Source organism: Poecile atricapillus, chromosome 4 (genome assembly GCF_030490865.1).
Source record: "Poecile atricapillus isolate bPoeAtr1 chromosome 4, bPoeAtr1.hap1, whole genome shotgun sequence".
Taxonomy (NCBI): Eukaryota; Metazoa; Chordata; class Aves; order Passeriformes; family Paridae; genus Poecile; species Poecile atricapillus.
Genome location: NC_081252.1, coordinates 72,749,174 through 72,767,849, shown reverse-complemented (window position 1 = coordinate 72,767,849; position 18,676 = coordinate 72,749,174). Strand labels below are relative to the sequence as shown.

Genomic DNA, 18,676 nt, shown 5'->3' with positions numbered 1-18,676 from the left:
GAACAGAAACACATTTTAAAAACCTCATTATCACTTCTATGAGGAAATGTGTTTTCTGCAGCAGCACAGTTATTGCATTATTATTCAAATTATTGCAGGTTTCTTATTTTCTTGTTAATATAAGTATGAATATCTGAAGTGTTAAATCAAAAACATACTGAACTTTCTTTCAGGTTGCATATAATAGCTCGAAAAGAGCACTAAGTGAAATGTTCTAATTAGACTACACTTGCTACTATTTTCCCTGTGTTTATTTAGCACCTCTGAGATGCCTCTGCAGCTTAGGTATGTGAGAAGCGAACACCACCACTATTTCAGGGAAGCAGCATCTCCATTTCCATTTGGAGAGCAGTCAGGAGAGGGGGCTGGGAAGGTGGGGGCTGTTGTTTCTGCTCGAGGTTGTGCACTTCTGCCTGAGTGGGATGCTCGTGAAGCTGCTGTGGATGCATCCGGCCTGGTGTGCCAGAGGGAAAGGTCAGAGAGTCACAGCATGGGTTGGGTTGAAAAGGAGCTTAAAGGCCATCTTGTTCCAGCCCCTGCCATGGGCAGGGACACCTTCCACTATCCCAGGTTGCTCCAAACCCTGTCCAACCTGGCCTTGGACACTTCCAGAGATCCAGGGGCAGCCACCAACAACCTCACAGCAGAGAATTTCTTCCCAATGTCCTGATGCACTGTATTAGGAACGGTGATGGTGACGACACAGACTCTCTAGCTTTAGTTGCAAAAGAGAGCCAGTTTTATTCTTCCAGATCTTCTTTTATAGACAGTTCTGAGAAGGTCCAAAAAGGTAAAGCTTTCATTGGCCATCAAACCAACACATCACCATCACTGGACATTTGGGAACAGCACCCCTTGACTGTTTCTTGCAAGTAACCAACAAGGAACAAACAACACCTGCAAAGGTTGTTTTCCTTCTCTAAGGATTGTTTGGATTCCTCCTTATGATTTCCCAGGCCAGAGTGAAAAAGTCATGTGCTTGATTTTCCCACAGACTCAATCTAGTGCCTGAAGCCTAAAAGTCTCTTATTTGACCACTGTCAGTTCCCACAATATCCCATCTAACCCTGCCTCTGGCAGCCGTTCCCCCTGTCCTGTCACTCCATGCCCTTGTCCAAAGTCCCTCTCCAGCTCTCTTGGAGCCCCTGTTAATTATTTCTGTGTTGTTTCATCACTCCAGAGCAGCTCATTGGAAGCTGCAGTGTAGCACTGCACTGTCACACTCTTCCAGCTGTATGGTGTGTGTCTGTAACACAGCACTGTGGCAGGCAGGAACATTTGATTTATTGCTGAACAGGACATCAACAGCCTTGTTAGCATTGCAGGAGACACGGACAAAGGTGCAGAAACAAAACCTGCGAGCACACAGCATTTGTTTTCATAGTAGTGCAGGCGCTTCTGACAGAGAAATACATCAAACACTCTTATTTATACAGTCCTGTCTCTAAGTTACTCAGAAAAACTGAGTCCCTCAGTGTATCATGTGCTGACTTCTACACAAAGGCAGTTTTTCCTGCTGTCTTGTGGTTGTGGCATCGTTTATCTAAAATATCTATCACACTTTGCAGTGGCATTTACCTCGAAAATTGGATTTTCCTTGTGCTAAGGGCAGCTGTGTATTCACTGTCTCAGGAAGTCTTAAAAAGCCTGTGGATGTGGCACTTGGGGACACGATTTGGTGGTGAACATGATGGTGGTGGGTTTATGGTTTGGCTTGAGGATCCTGGAGGTCTTTTTCAACCTTAACCATTCTGTGGTTCTGAATCATTAAGAACCACGTAAGGAAATGGTCTCTGCCCTGAAAGTTTCACATTCTGAATAGATGAATTAAAATGTGTTTAACAAGCAAACAAGGCAGAAGTTCTGAAGAAGCTGCTGAGATTTCCTGAAGGCTCTATGTAGACAAACCAGGGGATGAGCAGATTTTTCATGGGCAATAAGGCAATTGCACGTAACAAGGAAGTAGTTTAATTGGAAAATGCAGGCAATGATACAGTAATTCTAGTTGTTTTTGATTTCTAAAATGGTTTTAAATTATTAATGTAATGTTTGGCTTTTGCTTTGCATTATATTTATAAAAAGGACTGTAAGGGTTTTTTTGGTATGGTTGAAAATGAGATTCTAATGCAGATAAATGTCACAAAGTTTCAATAATGATGTGCTCTTTGATCATACAATCCATTTATGTAGGGTATATGGCTATTTCCAGTATTTTTATTTGAAGTATGAATACTTTATCCACTATTTTTAATTTCTGAAGTTGTGTCCTCTAGTTTAGTAGTGTGTGAGATAGTTTATTGCCTTCTGAACAAGCAGTAATTAGTATGAAGAGTTTTTTTCAGAAATCTTTAATATTTATTAAAACATGGCAACTTCTCTGTAAACACACCTTGATATAATTTAAGGAAAAAGAAGAGTTGAAGAGAAGACAGCTATGTTTAAAGAAGATGTTATCACAACTTTTGTCAGTTTTCAAACAAGTCTTCAATTATATTAAAATTAATTTTCTTGGATTTTGTTTCAGCAACTGCAGGCAAAAATGATGTGTGTTTACAGTAATCTGAACATTTATAAAGAGGTTTGCAACACTTAATTATAAGGACTGAATTATGGTATCAGTCCTTGATTTATGGTTCCAATGTTAGTTAACTAATTAGAAATGTAAAGTGTTCCAGTTCATTTACATTCATTGCTCATTAACTGGCTTTTAAGAAGTGACAGGAAATTGCAACTTTTAAAGAAATTTATTTAGCCAGATTTCCTGCCAACTATTTTTTTCTTCTTTCCAAGAAGACATTATTTCCTTGATAATATATGTGTAAGAGTTTTATGGGTGTCAAAAGCGTAGTCTGAAATTTTATTTCGGCACCAAATTATCTTTGAAGAGGAGTAATAACTTTTGTAAGCAAAAAATTGTGTTTCTTTGGTAACTGAACATCAGGAGCTGTCATGGAGCTGGTTCTCATCCTGAGTCCCCTTTTTCCTAAAACTCCAAAACCTGTTTTCCTTGTGACATATTTGAGAAGGAGTTTAAAATAAACCCCTATAGACTATCATTTATTTATAACCACCCATCATAAAGTAACTGCATCATTATTTGTTGTATTTTAAGCAAAACTGATGTTCATGGCGTTGGGATGACGTACAACTGGCACAAGGTGATTCTGAGAAAATTCTGGATATTGGGAAGGAAAAAATTGCCCATGAAAGTGATCAGGCACTCAAACAGTAGGCAAAGAGGTTTGGAAAATCTCCAAGGATGGAATTCTCATCTTTAGTGGATGAAGCCTTGAGCAACCTGGCTTGATGTTGAAGTTGACTGTGTTTTAAGGAGGTGTTTAAAATACAACCTTCAGAAGTTCATTCCAACCTAAATTACTCTGTAATCCTGAATTGTCATTAACAGATATCTCAAACAAATACTTAATAATATTTAAGCCTAAAAAATAATTACAAGCAAGATGTTTTATGGGATATGAATGAAAAATTATAGTGTACAACCGAGCGACTTATTTTTCATGAGCTAAATTTTGATCATCATAAAGATTTCTCCTTATTTAGAAATAAACCAGAATATATTCATTTTTTTACAGTTCAAAATGAGGGAAGCTGGCTTGGGTTAATTATACACCCTCTGTGCTACACAATTTATTATTTAAAATCTGAATGGTATTTGTATGTGGTCTGTAAAGGAATTCCTGAATTTATTCATGGAGTACAAGCAGAGTTTCACATCTGCTTGTGAAAACATTGAGTTGGGTTTCAGTGATCAGAGGTACTGGTGATATTTGATCTGTGAATTGTTCACCTTCAGGGCTTGAAAAGGATGGAAGTATGCACAGAACCCCAGATGGGTGAGGCTGGAAGGGAGCACAGTGGGTCACTGGTGCCACCTCCCTGCTCAGGCAGGGCCATCCAGAGCACAGGGCTCAGGGTTGTGTCCAGCCAGCTCTGGAATATCCCCAGGGAGGAGACTCCACAGCCTCTCTGGACAATCTGTCCAGTGCTTGGCCACTGCACAGTGAAGAAGTTCTGCCTCATGTGCAGGTGGAACTCCCTGGGCTCAGCCCCTGCCCGTGGCTCTGGTGCCATTGCTGGGCCTGGAGCAGAACCTGGGCCCTGCTCTGCCCCTCCTGCACCCAGGGACAGCCAGGGATGGACAGGGATGGACAGGGATGGACAGGGACAGCCGGGGACACACAGGGACAGACAGGGACAGACTGGGACATCCAGGGACAGCCAGGGACAGCCAGGGACACCCAGAGACAGCCAGGGACAGACAGGGACACCCAGGGACAGACTGGGACAGCCAGGGACAGCCAGGGACAGCCAGGGATGGACAGGGACAGCCAGGGATGGACAGGGACAGCCAGGGACAGCCAGGGACACACAGGGACACACAGGGACACACAGGGACAGCCAGGGACAGCCAGGGACACCCAGGGACAGACCGGGACACACAGGGACACACAGGGACAGCCAGGGACACACAGGGACAGACAGGGACAGCCAGGGCTGAGGGCCCCTCTCAGCTGGGGCTCCTCTCCAGGCTGAACAGCCCCAGCCTCTTCAGCATTTCCTCAACAGGGATGCTCCATATCCTTGACCAATTTCAGAGCTTCTGCTGGACCTGGTTCATGAGCTCCATGTCTCCTGTCATGAGGAGCTGAGAACTGCACACTGTTCTCCAAATGTGGCCTCACAAGGATGAACAGAGGGGCAGGATCCTCTCCCTGCACTGCTGGAAATGCTCTGCCTGAAGTCCCCCAGGATCCCATTGGCATTCCTGGCTACTGGGATGCACTCCTGGCTCAGGGACAGCTCCTTGTCCACCAGGATGCCCAGGTCCTCCTCATCAGAGCTGCTCCATCAGGTCACCCCCAGCCTGTGCAGGGGCCTGGGGTTATTCTTCCCCAGGTGCAGGACCTTGCATTTGCATATGCAAATAGATATGCACATGCATATTTCCATATTCCAGGCAGGTTCTTGGGTCTCACAGAAGACTTGAGTGCAGGGTCTTCAAATCTAAGGAGAAAAATGTGATTTGTGACTTGTTGAGAGATGTAAGATCTCTTAGAAAGTTGCTGTGTAGGCAGAGAACCTTACACCTATGGCTCTGAGGAAGAGGAGGAAAAGGGAGGCATTTCTGGAAAGATTGGTTAGGAATTTGAAACAAACATCTATTTTTTTTCAATATTTTTTTCTTGCTAATTCCATAATTTGCTTATAGAGTTTATTTGGTGCAATTGTAATCTTGCTACTGCCACGTGAAATATGAGGTTTTGAAAATTAATTTGTACAGCTGATTTCTGAAAATCCCAAGCATTACCCTTTGGCTCAAAAGGCCCATTACATAAATATTCACAGGCCTAACTCTTGGAGAAGTAATTTTTAATTTAGGTGCTTGTAAAACTGCTCTGCTTACTGCTGTGAAACACAGACCCCAGAAGATACATGTGAGACATTATTTCACATTCTGGCTAATGCAGCATTTTTTTCTGCCAAGTCAGCAGTTCCTGGAGTTGGAACAATATGTTATCTGGTTAAAATTCTTCTATTTGTCCTTTTATTAAATAATGGATTTTCATAAATTCCCTGTGTTTATTGCTATTTAACTGCTGAGGATTCAGGAAAGTTATATATTTCTCAGGGGTTCCTTTCTCCATATAGTAATGAGAGTTATGCAGTCTGTGTGTGACTTGGAAGTTTTATTGAGAAATCAGATCTTTTCTAAGAGCTTTGTCCTGCTGAAATTAAGAAAATGTTCAAGTGGAGTCTGTCTTTAGCTTTGAATAAGTTCATTTGAGCATTTTCTGATTAATAATAAACACATGCAATTTTCAGTGCTAAAGGAACATGTTGTTTATGTGTCATAATCCTAAATTCTAATGCAAATTTTGATACACTGTGTTGGTTTTGTTGTTTTTTTTGGTTTTTTTTTGGTAAATTACTTGTATCATTTGGCTTGCCCTTGCTGATTGCTCTTGGATATTGAAAGAAATAGACTAATCATAAAGTTATCAGAATATTGTGAAAATTAAAATGGTTCATTAACAAACCTTGTGTGCTTTAAGATAGGTGTGATTATTAGAAATCAGAATGCTTTTACATTTTCCATTCCTATTTAATGATTATTATTTTTTTAAAGCTCAAATAACAAGTGCACATCTTATGGAGCATTTTTAGTCCATATGCAATTAGGAGATTTCTTTGCATGATTTCAACAAAAGGTTCCTGAATTACATGGTGTTGTAAATGTGCCCAAGACTGGGAGCAGGTGATTATTGCTTTTGTATTTCTTACCTTGAACTGCAAAAGGAGAAAATCAGGTCAAAATATAATCCATCACTGTCTCAAAACTCATAACTTTACATGAAATTTTCCAGTGAGAAGAGTAGAATCAATGTGGTTTAAACCTATTTGATATTTGGTAATAAGTTTGATAGATACAGTACACAAGTGTCTAGCAGTGATCATAATTTAGGAATTAACCTTTCTTAGAAAAGGGTCTTTGAAAATCAATTCTTTTTCTAGTAGAAGATATAGTTTGCTAGCCAGTAGACTATTTGACAAACTGAAGATGTTTTCAGATTGTCTTCATGTAGTGCTCCCTTTTCAGTTAACTAATCCAGCACTTTTTTCCTGACTAAAAATCAAAAAAAGCTGTTAAAAGATGCTCTACAGAATGGAAATCGGAGATTTTGTATTTTTGTGTAAGACATTATCTAGTAATGACTTCCTTGCAGTCTTAATTTCCTTAATTTTTTTAAATTCATGAAATATTGAGGTAATATAGTAACATTTCAACAGTGTTGTCTGCTTATAAAAATAACCAAAATGAAATTATTATTGGAGAACATCCTACTCTATCTTTGGGAATAAAAAACTTACACCTGAATAAAAATGTCCTGAAGAGCCAAGAAATGTTCAGAATATTTGTGAAAGAATAATACTGGTTTAGCACTGTGGAATGGTTTGGGTTGGAAGGAACCTTAAAGATCATCTTGTTCCAGGCCCCATGGGCAGGGACAGTTTCCACTATCACGGGTTCCTTCAATCCTTGTCCAACCTGGCTTTGAGACTTCCAGGGATCCAGGGGCAGCCACAGCTTCTCTGGGTAACAAGGTTGTGAATTTATATATATATATCTACAGATATACACGTATTTATTGAATATTTACTTTCTCAGGAATTTGGTAGATAATTGCTCCAATAAAGTTTTGGTATCCTTGCGCTCCCTTCCAACCTGGTATTCTATGATAAATTAATTATAAGAAAAACTAGATAAACCTCTCCAAAGGCACTGAAAATGCCGAAGACGCACAACCACTGACCACTTTCCCGTTTTCCTTGCAGAACAAGATCATCCTGGACCCGATGACGTTCAGCGAGGCGCGGTTCCGGCCGTCCCTGGAGGAGCGGCTGGAGAGCATCATCAGCGGGGCAGCGCTCATGGCCGACTCCTCGTGCACGCGCGACGACCGGCGCGAGCGCATCGTGGCCGAGTGCAACGCCGTGCGCCAGGCCCTGCAGGACCTGCTCTCCGAGTACATGAACAACGTAAGTCACAACCTCAGCCTCCTTGAGGCCGCAGCTGCTTTAATGTATCTCAAAAGTAGCAACGCCGCTTTGTGCCGAGCGTAGAGGTGGTGCCGTTGGAGTTGTTGAACGTTTGAATACGTTGAAATCGTTTAACGGGAGTTGGGTACCATCAGAAGCTCAGGGGGGTGGTGTTGTACCTGCCAAGGAACTCCGTGGTCCCCATGAATTTGGCATGACAGTGTCTTCTTATCTAATAACTAGCAATTCCTTTGGAAGTGGAATAATTTTAAAATGAAAACACTGGTGAGTAATCTAAATGCAAAATGGCCCAAGAATTTTTTTCTTGTTGAAGATGAATATGGGTAATTTTCAGCATGCTTGACCCTGTGAGATGGTCATTGTGTTTGATTTTTAGGATGTTACCTACAGATACTCATAAGAGGTTGACTTTTTGGTGTGTGGGTTAAACCACTGAAGGTTTCACTTTCTGGTGGAGCTATGAAATAATCAGTTGCCAGGAAAGTAGTTAGTTCAGCGCTAGTGCTGTTCACACAATCTCAAAAACAACTCTCTGGGTAGAGAGGTTTCCAGAGGTGTTGAGTTGTTCAATGGGGTGTGAACTGGCGGTGCATTACCTTTGTTCTGCACAGCCTGTCCCAGAAAATTCTCTCCACGCAACGTTGTGTATTAAAACTCAGATGTTCTGTTGCCATGTCCTTTTGAGGATATGGGAAAAATACCAAAGCTACATCAACCTGTTTTAAAATTAAAATGTTTGCCAAGAGTATCTAACTGAGCATCCTCTACTTTGCTGTTTTTTGTCTTTGGTTGCTCCCAGAGTATCAGATGACACATTTTGATCCTGTTTTGCTGGAATCATCAAATTAATGCTGAAGAGAGTGTTCGGGGATAGACCTTTAACTTTCATTGGTACTGTTACAATTGGTAGAGTGATGCAATTCAGTATCATAGTGCAAACTTCAGTCCTTTAGTCACTTCATTTTACAGTTCAGACTTAAATGTTGCTTTTCAAACATATTGTTCTGTGTAATAGAATAGCAGTTTGACTGTATTGAAAAGAATTATTTGCTTCTTAGTTTTTCTGACGTGATGGTTAACAGGTTCTTGTGAAAGCTTGACTGAACGTGAAGTTTTGCTGATGTGTTATGGGTTAGAAGTTATAAAAGAGAACATTAAATACCAGGTGATGAGGCTGTGGTGGAAAATAACTTGCTGGGTTTCTTCCTACAAAACCTTGCTTTGTAGAAGCAATACTGGTGCAATTCTTAAAGGAATTCTTTCTTCAAAAGAAACTTTGAGAGCTGATAAATGGTGGCTTCTTATTTTATTGTGGTGCCTCTTTTTCAGTACACAGAGTTTTGGTAACGATGCAATTTACGCCTGGACCAGAAACATTCTTATTTTATTTCTGACTGCATTTACAGAGGGAGGAGAATTTTAAATTCCTGCAGGCATTTATGACCACACTGAAGGTTGCTAATATAGTTTCATCATTTTTACTTAAACACATAATGGTATGAGCAGCTGCTTTTATGGTTTCTACAGTATGGTTTTTGAAACAGTCCTTTTTTTTCCTTTTTTGTGTCCTTCCTAGTCGGAGTTGCACAACCCCTGCAATTTACTTATTTTTCTGCTTTATACTGAAATGTAGTCAACTTAAGTAAGATTTTTTTTATACCTATTGAGTAAACATTATAAAAACTGAACATATGCTTAAATTATATTTTAACAGCTCTCGTACGGTAGAATTTGACAACAATAATTTTCAAACTGATATTAGCAGCTACAAGGGATAGGATTAAGATTACGTATTACTATGCCTAAGTTTAGGTTTTCTGTTCATAGGGACAGGTAAAGGAAGGGGTGTCAGTTCAGTTCTTTATGGTGGATGCCATTTTAAGATGCCAGGTTAAAAAATTCCAATGCTTATGTGAGCATTAACTCCTCAATCTGCCCCTCCAAGGCATTTGAATCCTCCATGGGTCAGCCTGTAGCTGCCAGCCCCACTTCCATGTCATGTGTGCTCTAAGAAACAACAAATTGCCAGAATCCTTCCTTCATTAAATCATTTGAGCCTCTGTTGCTTATGCTCCAGTTATAATTGTCAGAGACCAGATCAATACTGGGGATCAGATCAATACTGCCAAGAGAGCCTAAGGAGAAATTGAGATGACAACTGTTATAATCAAATATGGGCAGGGGGCTAAGTTAAATATCTCTATAGACTTCTCTGATATATTAATTAAATCCCCATAGCCAGGACAGAAGATCAGATCCTGAGCTTGTAGGCAGCTCCTGTTACCTAAGGATCGAATTTCATCCATTCTGCCCTGGCAGAATTTGCTTTGGTACTGAACCTATTTCCTTGAAACCTGTGGATTGATTTTCTTGGGCTCTCAATAATTCTGAGCATGTTCAGTATAACAAAAGATCTCATTTGGAAAGTGTTTTAAAGCTTTAATGAGTTTCAAAAGCATAAAAGTGAATGGCACACACCAAACATGACACAGTCCTAAATCTGATCAAGGTTGATTTTGCAAAGATAGACATCTTTAACACCTTCTGCCTGTGTGGCTATAAACCACTGCAATCCTGCTCTTGCTTTAGAGATTGTTTTGAGGTTTCTTCTGTTTGATGATAGCTGAAAAATGATGATTTTTTGGAGATGATGAGTGTTGATGGAATGTGCATACAGCAAAGTAAATACGTTGTGGTGATATTTAAAGTATGCAGATGATGAAGGGCAGGGTGTTGGCAATGTGCTGTTCAGTCCTTCTCCAGCTTTAAAATAATTCCTTTTCATTGATCTACTTCTATGATTTGGGCTCAGAGGGGTGTTCCTTATGAAACTTCGAGAACTGAAGTTAAGGGCTATGAGCTGTAGAAAAAGTAGATGCTTTCAAAATTTTGGCATCCAAAGAAAAAAATTGAAAAACAAATTGGTAGAAAGAAGTATAGGGGAGAATTCTACTTAGGTAAGTAAAAACTGTGCTGCTTCTAGAGTTGGATTATTTACTGTTATAAAAGATGTGTTGTGGTTTCAGCTTCCTTCTCCTCAGATAAATAGATTTACTCCATTTCCTACCTGTCAAAAAATGTTTTTAATTAGTCCCTAGGCTTTTTACTAGTTCTATGGATAATTATGTATTTGTATAGTTACTGCATTGACCAGAGTTTCACAGTACCTAAACCCTCTGCAAGGGAGATCCCTGGGAGTTCTCTGCAAGAACTTTTATGGAGATGAGATGAAAACTATTTCATTCCTCTTTGTCTATCCAAAAATATGCATATTCTTCATTTGCTCTATCGGTAACTTTGACAAAATCTTTTCCCAGCATAATATCTGTTATTCTCTCATGACCTTATCTGACCTTCAGAATGTGTTACTTTTGGGAAGCAAAGGCAAGAGACTTCTCAGTCTTCTGTGTTGTAAAACTTTTTTTTTTGCCAGGGTCTCAGAGAAAATTGATAGGGTGTTTTTCAGCTTCTTATGTATATGTGATAAATCCCATAATTTATTTCAAAATAAAATTATATTTCTGGATTTCTGTCCTACAGAGAAGACCTAAATGCAGCTCCACAGAAGCTCTTAATGCAATTGTTTTCCATTTGTCTAAATGAAAGCTTTATTTAATGGATGGTTAGCTCTGATTGGGGTCTAGTTTCCTGCTGGTTTTCTCTCCTGGATCCTTCATGATTTACATTGCAGGCTGTCAGGGAGCAAAAATACCAGGAACCTGGGAGTTCCAGCTCTTAAACTCCTGGGTCAGAAATGTGGTGCCAAACTCACCCCAGTGCTGGGCACCCTTTCTAGCAAGACTCAGGGTGCTGCTGGATCGATGCCTGATTAACATAAGAAAGGGAGGAAATTATATCTTTAGAAAAATACACATAGAAAAGGATTCTTTCAATTCCCTCTGTCGTCATCAGATTCAGTGCCAGAAACAGACTGAATGTTGTGTTGCTGGGGTGTATCAATGATAAATTTGGAAAGCAGTTGACAAGTGAGTAAGCTGTGAGTGTTAAAGACCTCTGTAATCACTCCAGTACTGGCTTGGCATTAATTCAAATCTGCATTTGAAAAGGCATTTCCCAGCTGGTTCAAATATGATTTTCTCCTCTAAAGCCTTTGGGCTCATTATTAAGCCAACGTGCCTTGCTTTCCCTTTTATCCAGTGTTCCTGCTCCCACTCCCTGCTGACATTCCAGAGGAGGTTGTTTGGTTTATGTTTTGTTTTGTTTTTTTTTTTTTGTTTTTTTTTTATTATAATTGTTTTTTGGGACAGATAATATTTCTGTGTGTCTGCTGAGTGGCATGATCAGTCCTGAATGGAGTCTTGTATTACTACTGATGATTTAATGTTTAGATGTGAGGATCACATCTGAGTACTGGAACAGATTTCCCAGAGAGGTTGTGGAATGTCCCTCACTGAAAATATTCCAGACCCATCTGGATGCAATTCTGTGGAATGTGCTCTAGGAAGACCCTACTTTACCATGGCGGTAATGTTGCTTAATGTTTGCTTTTTGAAACCTTATTCTCTAAAGTTACTACCTGTCCCTGATACCTGCTCACTCCTGAGTTGCTATAGGCTCTAATTCCTGTTCCCTATAGAGAAGAAAATGTCATTTCTTGAAATGACAAAATAGCAGAAAAACAAATGAGAAAGCACAAGCCTGCTGGCAGCTTCTCTTCACAAATATATCAGTAAAAAATTGGAATAGCTCAAAGGAAAAACAGAGTGCTGCAGTACATGAAGAGGAAATGTCCTTAGCAGACAGCTGGTTATTGTGCTTGATTGGAGAACAAAAAACACGATAGCAACTGAAAAATCTATAAACTCTCAAGATACTGCCAGCTGTCAGATTTAACAGCTTCATCGGAATTCATATTTAAGATAAGCAATAATTGGTGTGTACATTTCAGCTCTGGAGCTGACTTGCCTAAGGTTAATCTGGGTGACAGTGAGCAGTAAATTACAGTTATGAGACAGAGGAATGTCCAGAGCTGTCCTGAGATGAGGAACTGGGGATGAGTGACAAGAGATTGACTGCTGGAGCAGCAGCATCGACTGATTCAGGCATGACTGGCACAGCAGGGCAGTTTTTCCATCAGTACCATTGTCAAATTCCTGGCTGGCTGAATAATTTTTAGAGGACAGTAGCTTGTTTAAAGCTTTCCACTGTGTTTCAAGCTGGAGATGAGCTATTTTACTATTCACCTGGCTCTTTCAGAGCAGTTTTGTCTTTGTGTACTTGAAAGAAACAAGTAGAAACACAGCAGCTATTGTTGGAGGAATAGGATGTGTTCCCAAATGTTCTATGCATTGATTCTTGGTCAGTTGAAGATTTTTGCACTTATGGATCCCTCCTGAGTGCCTTGACTGCTCAAGACTGTACATAAATCCAAGTATGCAACCTGCAGTGTGACTTCAGACACCTTTTCAGGAACCTTCTGTCTCTTCTATTTTGATGATGTCAGGACCTCATCCTGAGTCATGTCCATTATTTTTCAGTAGATTTACAAAAATGCTGCATCATTTACAATTGCACAAGTTAGTTTTGATTTATTTATTCATTCCCAAATTTCCTGGCTTTGTAATTATATATTCAGAATTTCCTGTGTTTTTCTTATCAGATCCAGAGAACCACACTGGTGTTTAGAATCAGAATTAAATAAAAACTCTCAGAAAAAATGAAGCTTCATGGCTTGGAAATGACAAACATCCTAAAAAATTGTCCTGACTTCAGGTTCTGGTGATTGCAGGTTTACACATCCCTGTTGGGATGAGTAGATTTTTAAATTTACTGAAGTAATTTGCTCTTTACAATTACCTGTTACAATCCACTATAAAAGGGGAGGGCATCCCAAGTTGTTATTAATAAATCCCTTGGGGTGGATTAGAGTGCAAGGACCGTCAATGAGTGTTTTTTGTAAATATACACTTGTAAGATTTATTGTAGAATAATTTGGTTTTCGGGATAAAACAGAGAAGTAGGCATTTTGGTTGTTATCTTTAGTAATATGACAATATAAAAGCATAAAATTCACTTAAGAAAATGTGTAATAAAGAGAAGGAAAGGAAAAGAGTAAAAATATATCAACACCCAAAGGCTTCATGATAAGACTTGGTGGTTGCAATTTTAATGGCAGTTGGTCAAAATGATGGTCACAGACTGCACCCACCAGGTGGTGGAAGAAACTCCTAAAGCACCACCTCTTTTGGGTTTATGTTGTCTCAGGTTCTTGTCAGAGCTCCCAGGTAACTGGGATTTTCTCCTCTGAAGCTCCTGGGGCGGGGAGCTTCAGCTGGGTGGTGGAATGTTGTGGGTCAGGAACACCTGGATGATGGAATGCTGTGGGTCAGGAACACCTGGATGATGGAATGCTGTGGATCAGGAACACCTGGATGATGGAATGCTGTGGGTCAGGGGACACTTTGGGAGAATTTGATGCCTTCTAATTCGATACAGCTGCGCATTACATGAGTGCAGCTGGGTCTGTCATGGCCATGGTGGCCCATCAGCAGAGTGAGCACCTTCAGTCATGGCCAGGGTGGCCCATCAGCAGAGTGAGCACCTTCAGTCATGGCCAGGGTGACCCATCAGCAGAGTGAGCACCTTCAGTCATGGCCAGGGTGACCCATCAGCAGAATGAACACCTTCAGTCATGGCCATGGTGGCCCATCAGCAGAGTGAGCACCTTCAGTCATGGCCAGGGTGACCCATCAGCGGAGTGAGCACCTTCAGGCCACCTGTGAATGTCCCAGGAGCTCCCAGGCAGGGCAGTTACCACAGCAGGGTTCACTGACAAGGACAAGGAGACAGTTCCTGCCTCACAGGGTTCCCCTCTTTCCTGATCTCATCCATCACCAGCTGTCTTACTGATTCTCTGGGATTCTGATATTTGTGAGAGGAAATGGTGGTTTTGAACCACAGTACTGGATTTTCCTTGGTGGTATCAACCAGAGAACATTTTGCCTCCTTTTTGCTCTTTGTCTTTAAAGGCAGACCATGATCTGTCATTATAAAAGTGTTGTATGGCATATTAAAGTGCAAATAAATCACAGGAGGTTTTTGGAGTCTAAGACTGAATTGGTGTATTAGGTTGAGTGATGTTTCTAACAAGATACTTCCCTCCCAATTAGCACAGAAATTTTCTAGACTGACAGTAAATCCAAACCTGATTTTCTCGGTTCCTATAGGACTTAATCTGCCTGGGCCTCTCCTACTAAATATTAAAATTGAGGTCATATCAGTCTTAATTCATTAAAGTTTGAATGCCTTGCCATTTCCACATTAAAAAGTCTGCATTAATAGTATAATTGCAGTGTTTGCCTTTGTTTGCCCATTGAACTGAAAGCTGGGACAAAACCAACACCTGACAGAATGAATAGCACAAGAGTCAAAATGGTGTGGGATATAATTTTGATGTTTTTTTCATTGTTTTTGACCAACAACCTAAACTGCCTTCCTATAATATATTCATTTCTTATGTGCTATAGTTGGGAATAAATGATTCAGTAAGTGGACCCTAATTTTATCAATACTCAGGAAACTTGCTTTTCTTGAGAAATGTTTTTGTTATTCCTCATTATTTTATCTCATATATGTATGTATGCATACAAAAGGTCTGACTGTACTGTTGGTACCTTGTCAGAGTATTTGATCATTTTAAACTTAGTGTATTCAAAGAAAATAAAAATATGTTGTTCCCAAAACTGCATTTTCATGCAATGGTTTTCATGTTCAACTCATTTAATTTTCCATTAATTAGTTCATTGTTTTGTTTCTTCTAAGGTGTGTTCTTACAGAAGTAATGACTTTTGCACCGGTGATTTTTCATATGCTGGAAATCATTGCCTCAATTTCAGAGGTAGTCTGTCTGAAAATGATGTTCTTAAAGCTGTTTGTCCACCTGAAAAATCAATCTGGTCTATGTAGTGTGATTCATAACCTCTCAAATTTTATTTCTACTGAAATTAGAATTTATGGGCTATTAATTTGTTGTTTTTACATGTCTGCAAGTTAATATCAATATAAGAAAAATTTATCATGTGTTTTATATTACTAACAATATGATTATTAGCTCTGTGTATACCTGCTTTTAGTGTCCAGATCTTACTTGCAGTATTTACACAATCCAGATTAACACTGTTGGGTGTTGTATTTTTTAGGTGCAAAGAAAAAGATTCCCAGTGCATTTGTAGAACTACTGGGAATTAATCAAAATAAAAGAAGCATAGGCCTACTGCAGTTAGTGAGGGTTCATAAAACCACATCAAAAATCTGTGTCTCCTTGGAGGCTACAGAACATCTTCTGTTGCACATTAAAAATCCTTCAGCAATTGTATAAATGTAGTGTCTGACTGTTGAAGGGGATGCAAAACATCTGTGTTTTCAAAGATGTGGGATTTCTCTCTTTTTGATTTATTTTCTTTAAAAAACACCTGGATCTCTTCAGCAGTGGGACTGAATTTTTACTATAACTGAGCAAATTCTAAATGGCTTTGGTTTGTCTGTTGCACTGAAAGCTGAGACAAAAATGACACGATTAGATCAGCATTTGGATAGTCAAGGATGCACTTCTCCCCAGGAAAAGTCAAAATTCTTCCTATCAGTAATGTCACTGCAGTATTTACAGTGCCATTAGCAATCTAAACTACAAAAACCATGTGAGTTTTGTGTAAACCTGCAGTTTATCCTCCACTGGTTTGGATTATTCTTGTTTGTTTACACCAGGAATGCTTTTACAAATGAGAGCAAGAGTCTGCAAAGTACTGTTGGAGGAATTTGCTGTAATTTAGGGAATTGTCAGCTGAAATGATGGTGCTGGATATCCAGAAGAGGGCATGCTTGCACATGAGAAATGTTTTGTGCATCACTAAAGATGTGCATGCTGATGTGGTACAGCTGTAATCCAAGAAAATGTCAAAGTACACAAAGAAGTTACCTTGTTAGTAGCTGTGGGTTCTTCAAAAATAAATAGATTCAAAAGGTTGTTTGGGGGAAAAAAATGTATTTTAATGAAATTAGTATTAAGTGGATGAACTATCAGATAGAAATGAGGTGGTAAGCTCTACGTGCATTTTTTGGTAACTTATTTCAGCTGTAGGTACATGAAAGCTAGAGAACCCATTCATTCTTACACAGAATCAATTCCAAGTTCTACAGCAGTGAAATGTGTGATAATGTGAAACCAGATACATCAGTGTTTGGTGGGGGTTTGATATTTGATCTGGAAAATTATCTTACAGCTACCAAAGTGCAATAGAAATGCAAGAGCATCAGGTCTTGTGACACAGGAACTTGTTGCTTTTTCCAGAGTTATGTATCAGCCAGATGCTGGGAGCACATGGAGTTGGTTTTTATATTTTTATATTTTTATTTTTTTATATTTTTATGTTTTTATATTTTTATATTTTTATATTTTTATATTTTTATATTTTTATATATTTTTATAATTTTATATTTTTATATATTTTTATATTATATATATATATATAATATATATATTTTATATTTTCACTTGAAGAATGGAAGACAAAAAAGGCCTCTGCAGTAATCAGTTCCCTGAAAATGTGCTTAGTAAGAGTAGGAGGATTGTTTCTTTTTTTTTTTTTTTAGGATGACTGAGCTGAAAAAATGAGCAATTTTCTTTTTGGATGGGATTGTTTTTTGATTTTGAAGTATTGATTCAATATTCAAAATATTTGGAAACTTTTTCAGAACCTTTCATTTTAACAGGTATTGCAACTGTTCACAATATTTTGGTTTACAATATTTCGGCTACAACAGAAAGAAATGAAGCATTTTCTGAAATTATTTTGTCTGTAATTTGTCAATTAATTTGTCTCCCTGTCCATATGAAGGGGTTGGAACTTGATGATCATTAATATCCCTTCCAGCCCAAACTATTCTTGATTCTGTACCAAATCTTTAATCTTATCTGCTTTATAAAGTAAATTGTTTTTAAGCTTAGGGTAGCATACTGACCTCACATTTTCACAATACCTATATTATATAGGATTTTTATATCTTTGTCAGATCTTTGCTGCCTTGTCCAATTCTTGCATTTATTTAACAAGAAGGAAACAAAGAGAATGGCAACACAGACAGATGCATCATAACTGTAATTATGCATCAAAGTTGCAATAAAATGTTTATATTTCTGTTTACTGACATCCCTAAAATCCAGTTGTGTAGCTCTGCGTGGCCAGTGGCTGAGCTGGCTGTGATGTGCTCCAAAGTACACGGTGTGTAATAATGTGGGCACTCTGAGGCTGTCAAATGCATTGCCAGAGATGCCCTTGAATCCTGGAATGAATTTCATTTTAATTGGGTTTTAAGGCTAAGCTGAACAAGTAGATAAGGTAGAATTAACCTGAGACTATTAATGTCATTAAACCTTTGGTGCTCTTAAGCTCTTGCACCAAACCCTGGGTGAGCTCTTGTGGAAAGAGACACAGTCACAGAAAGACATAACCCTGTACCTGGACCCCCTCAGACCCAGGAAGCTGCAGAAAATCACATTACTCGCATTTTATTATAGCATTTTGGAGGGCAAAGAGACAAAAAAGCCCCAAGCTGAGTTTTCCCAAGCTGTGGGACCATTCACACAGGGAATTTCCTAAGATTATTGGATGGTGGGGGTTTGTTCCTGACAGAGCAGAGCAGAAGCTGCTGTGATGTCAAATGGCCAAAACATTTGCTTGTGTATTTCTTTTCTCTGTGAAGTACCTTATGATGATTTTGCTTTGGAATTTTTATTTTTATTGGATGAATTTTTTTCTTGTAATTTCTTTTTGTCCTTCTTACAGATGCAATCAGATTATTAGAATTTTTCAACAATTACAAAATTCAAGCACTTGAATTCATTTGTTATTCCATTATATTATTTTTAAACACTTTTTAAAATTGTTTGAAGCTGAACAATAGGTCTAATGACTAAAGGCCTTGCAAGGCAAACTTTAATGTGAATAATTTATTATCCAAGACAGAACAGGGGTCAGTGTTATGGCTAGCACATTGTATTAGTCCATAACAGTAAACATTAATCTTTTTAAAAAATTCCTGTATAAATTAAAAAAAATAAAAAAAGAAAACAGAAAAA

The 18,676-nt window shown here is 38.9% G+C and overlaps 1 protein-coding gene across 2 annotated transcripts in view; it reads left to right on the top strand.

Moving 5' to 3' along the window:
- Positions 1 to 18,676, top strand: part of CTNNA2 (catenin alpha 2) — a 466,335-nt gene that overhangs the window by 123,643 nt on the left and 324,016 nt on the right. For both annotated transcript variants that reach the window (XM_058838585.1, XM_058838586.1), the window contains exon 7: positions 7,357 to 7,560. In XM_058838585.1, coding sequence (XP_058694568.1) covers positions 7,357 to 7,560 — 204 coding nt within the window. The remainder of the gene's footprint in view (positions 1 to 7,356; positions 7,561 to 18,676) is intronic.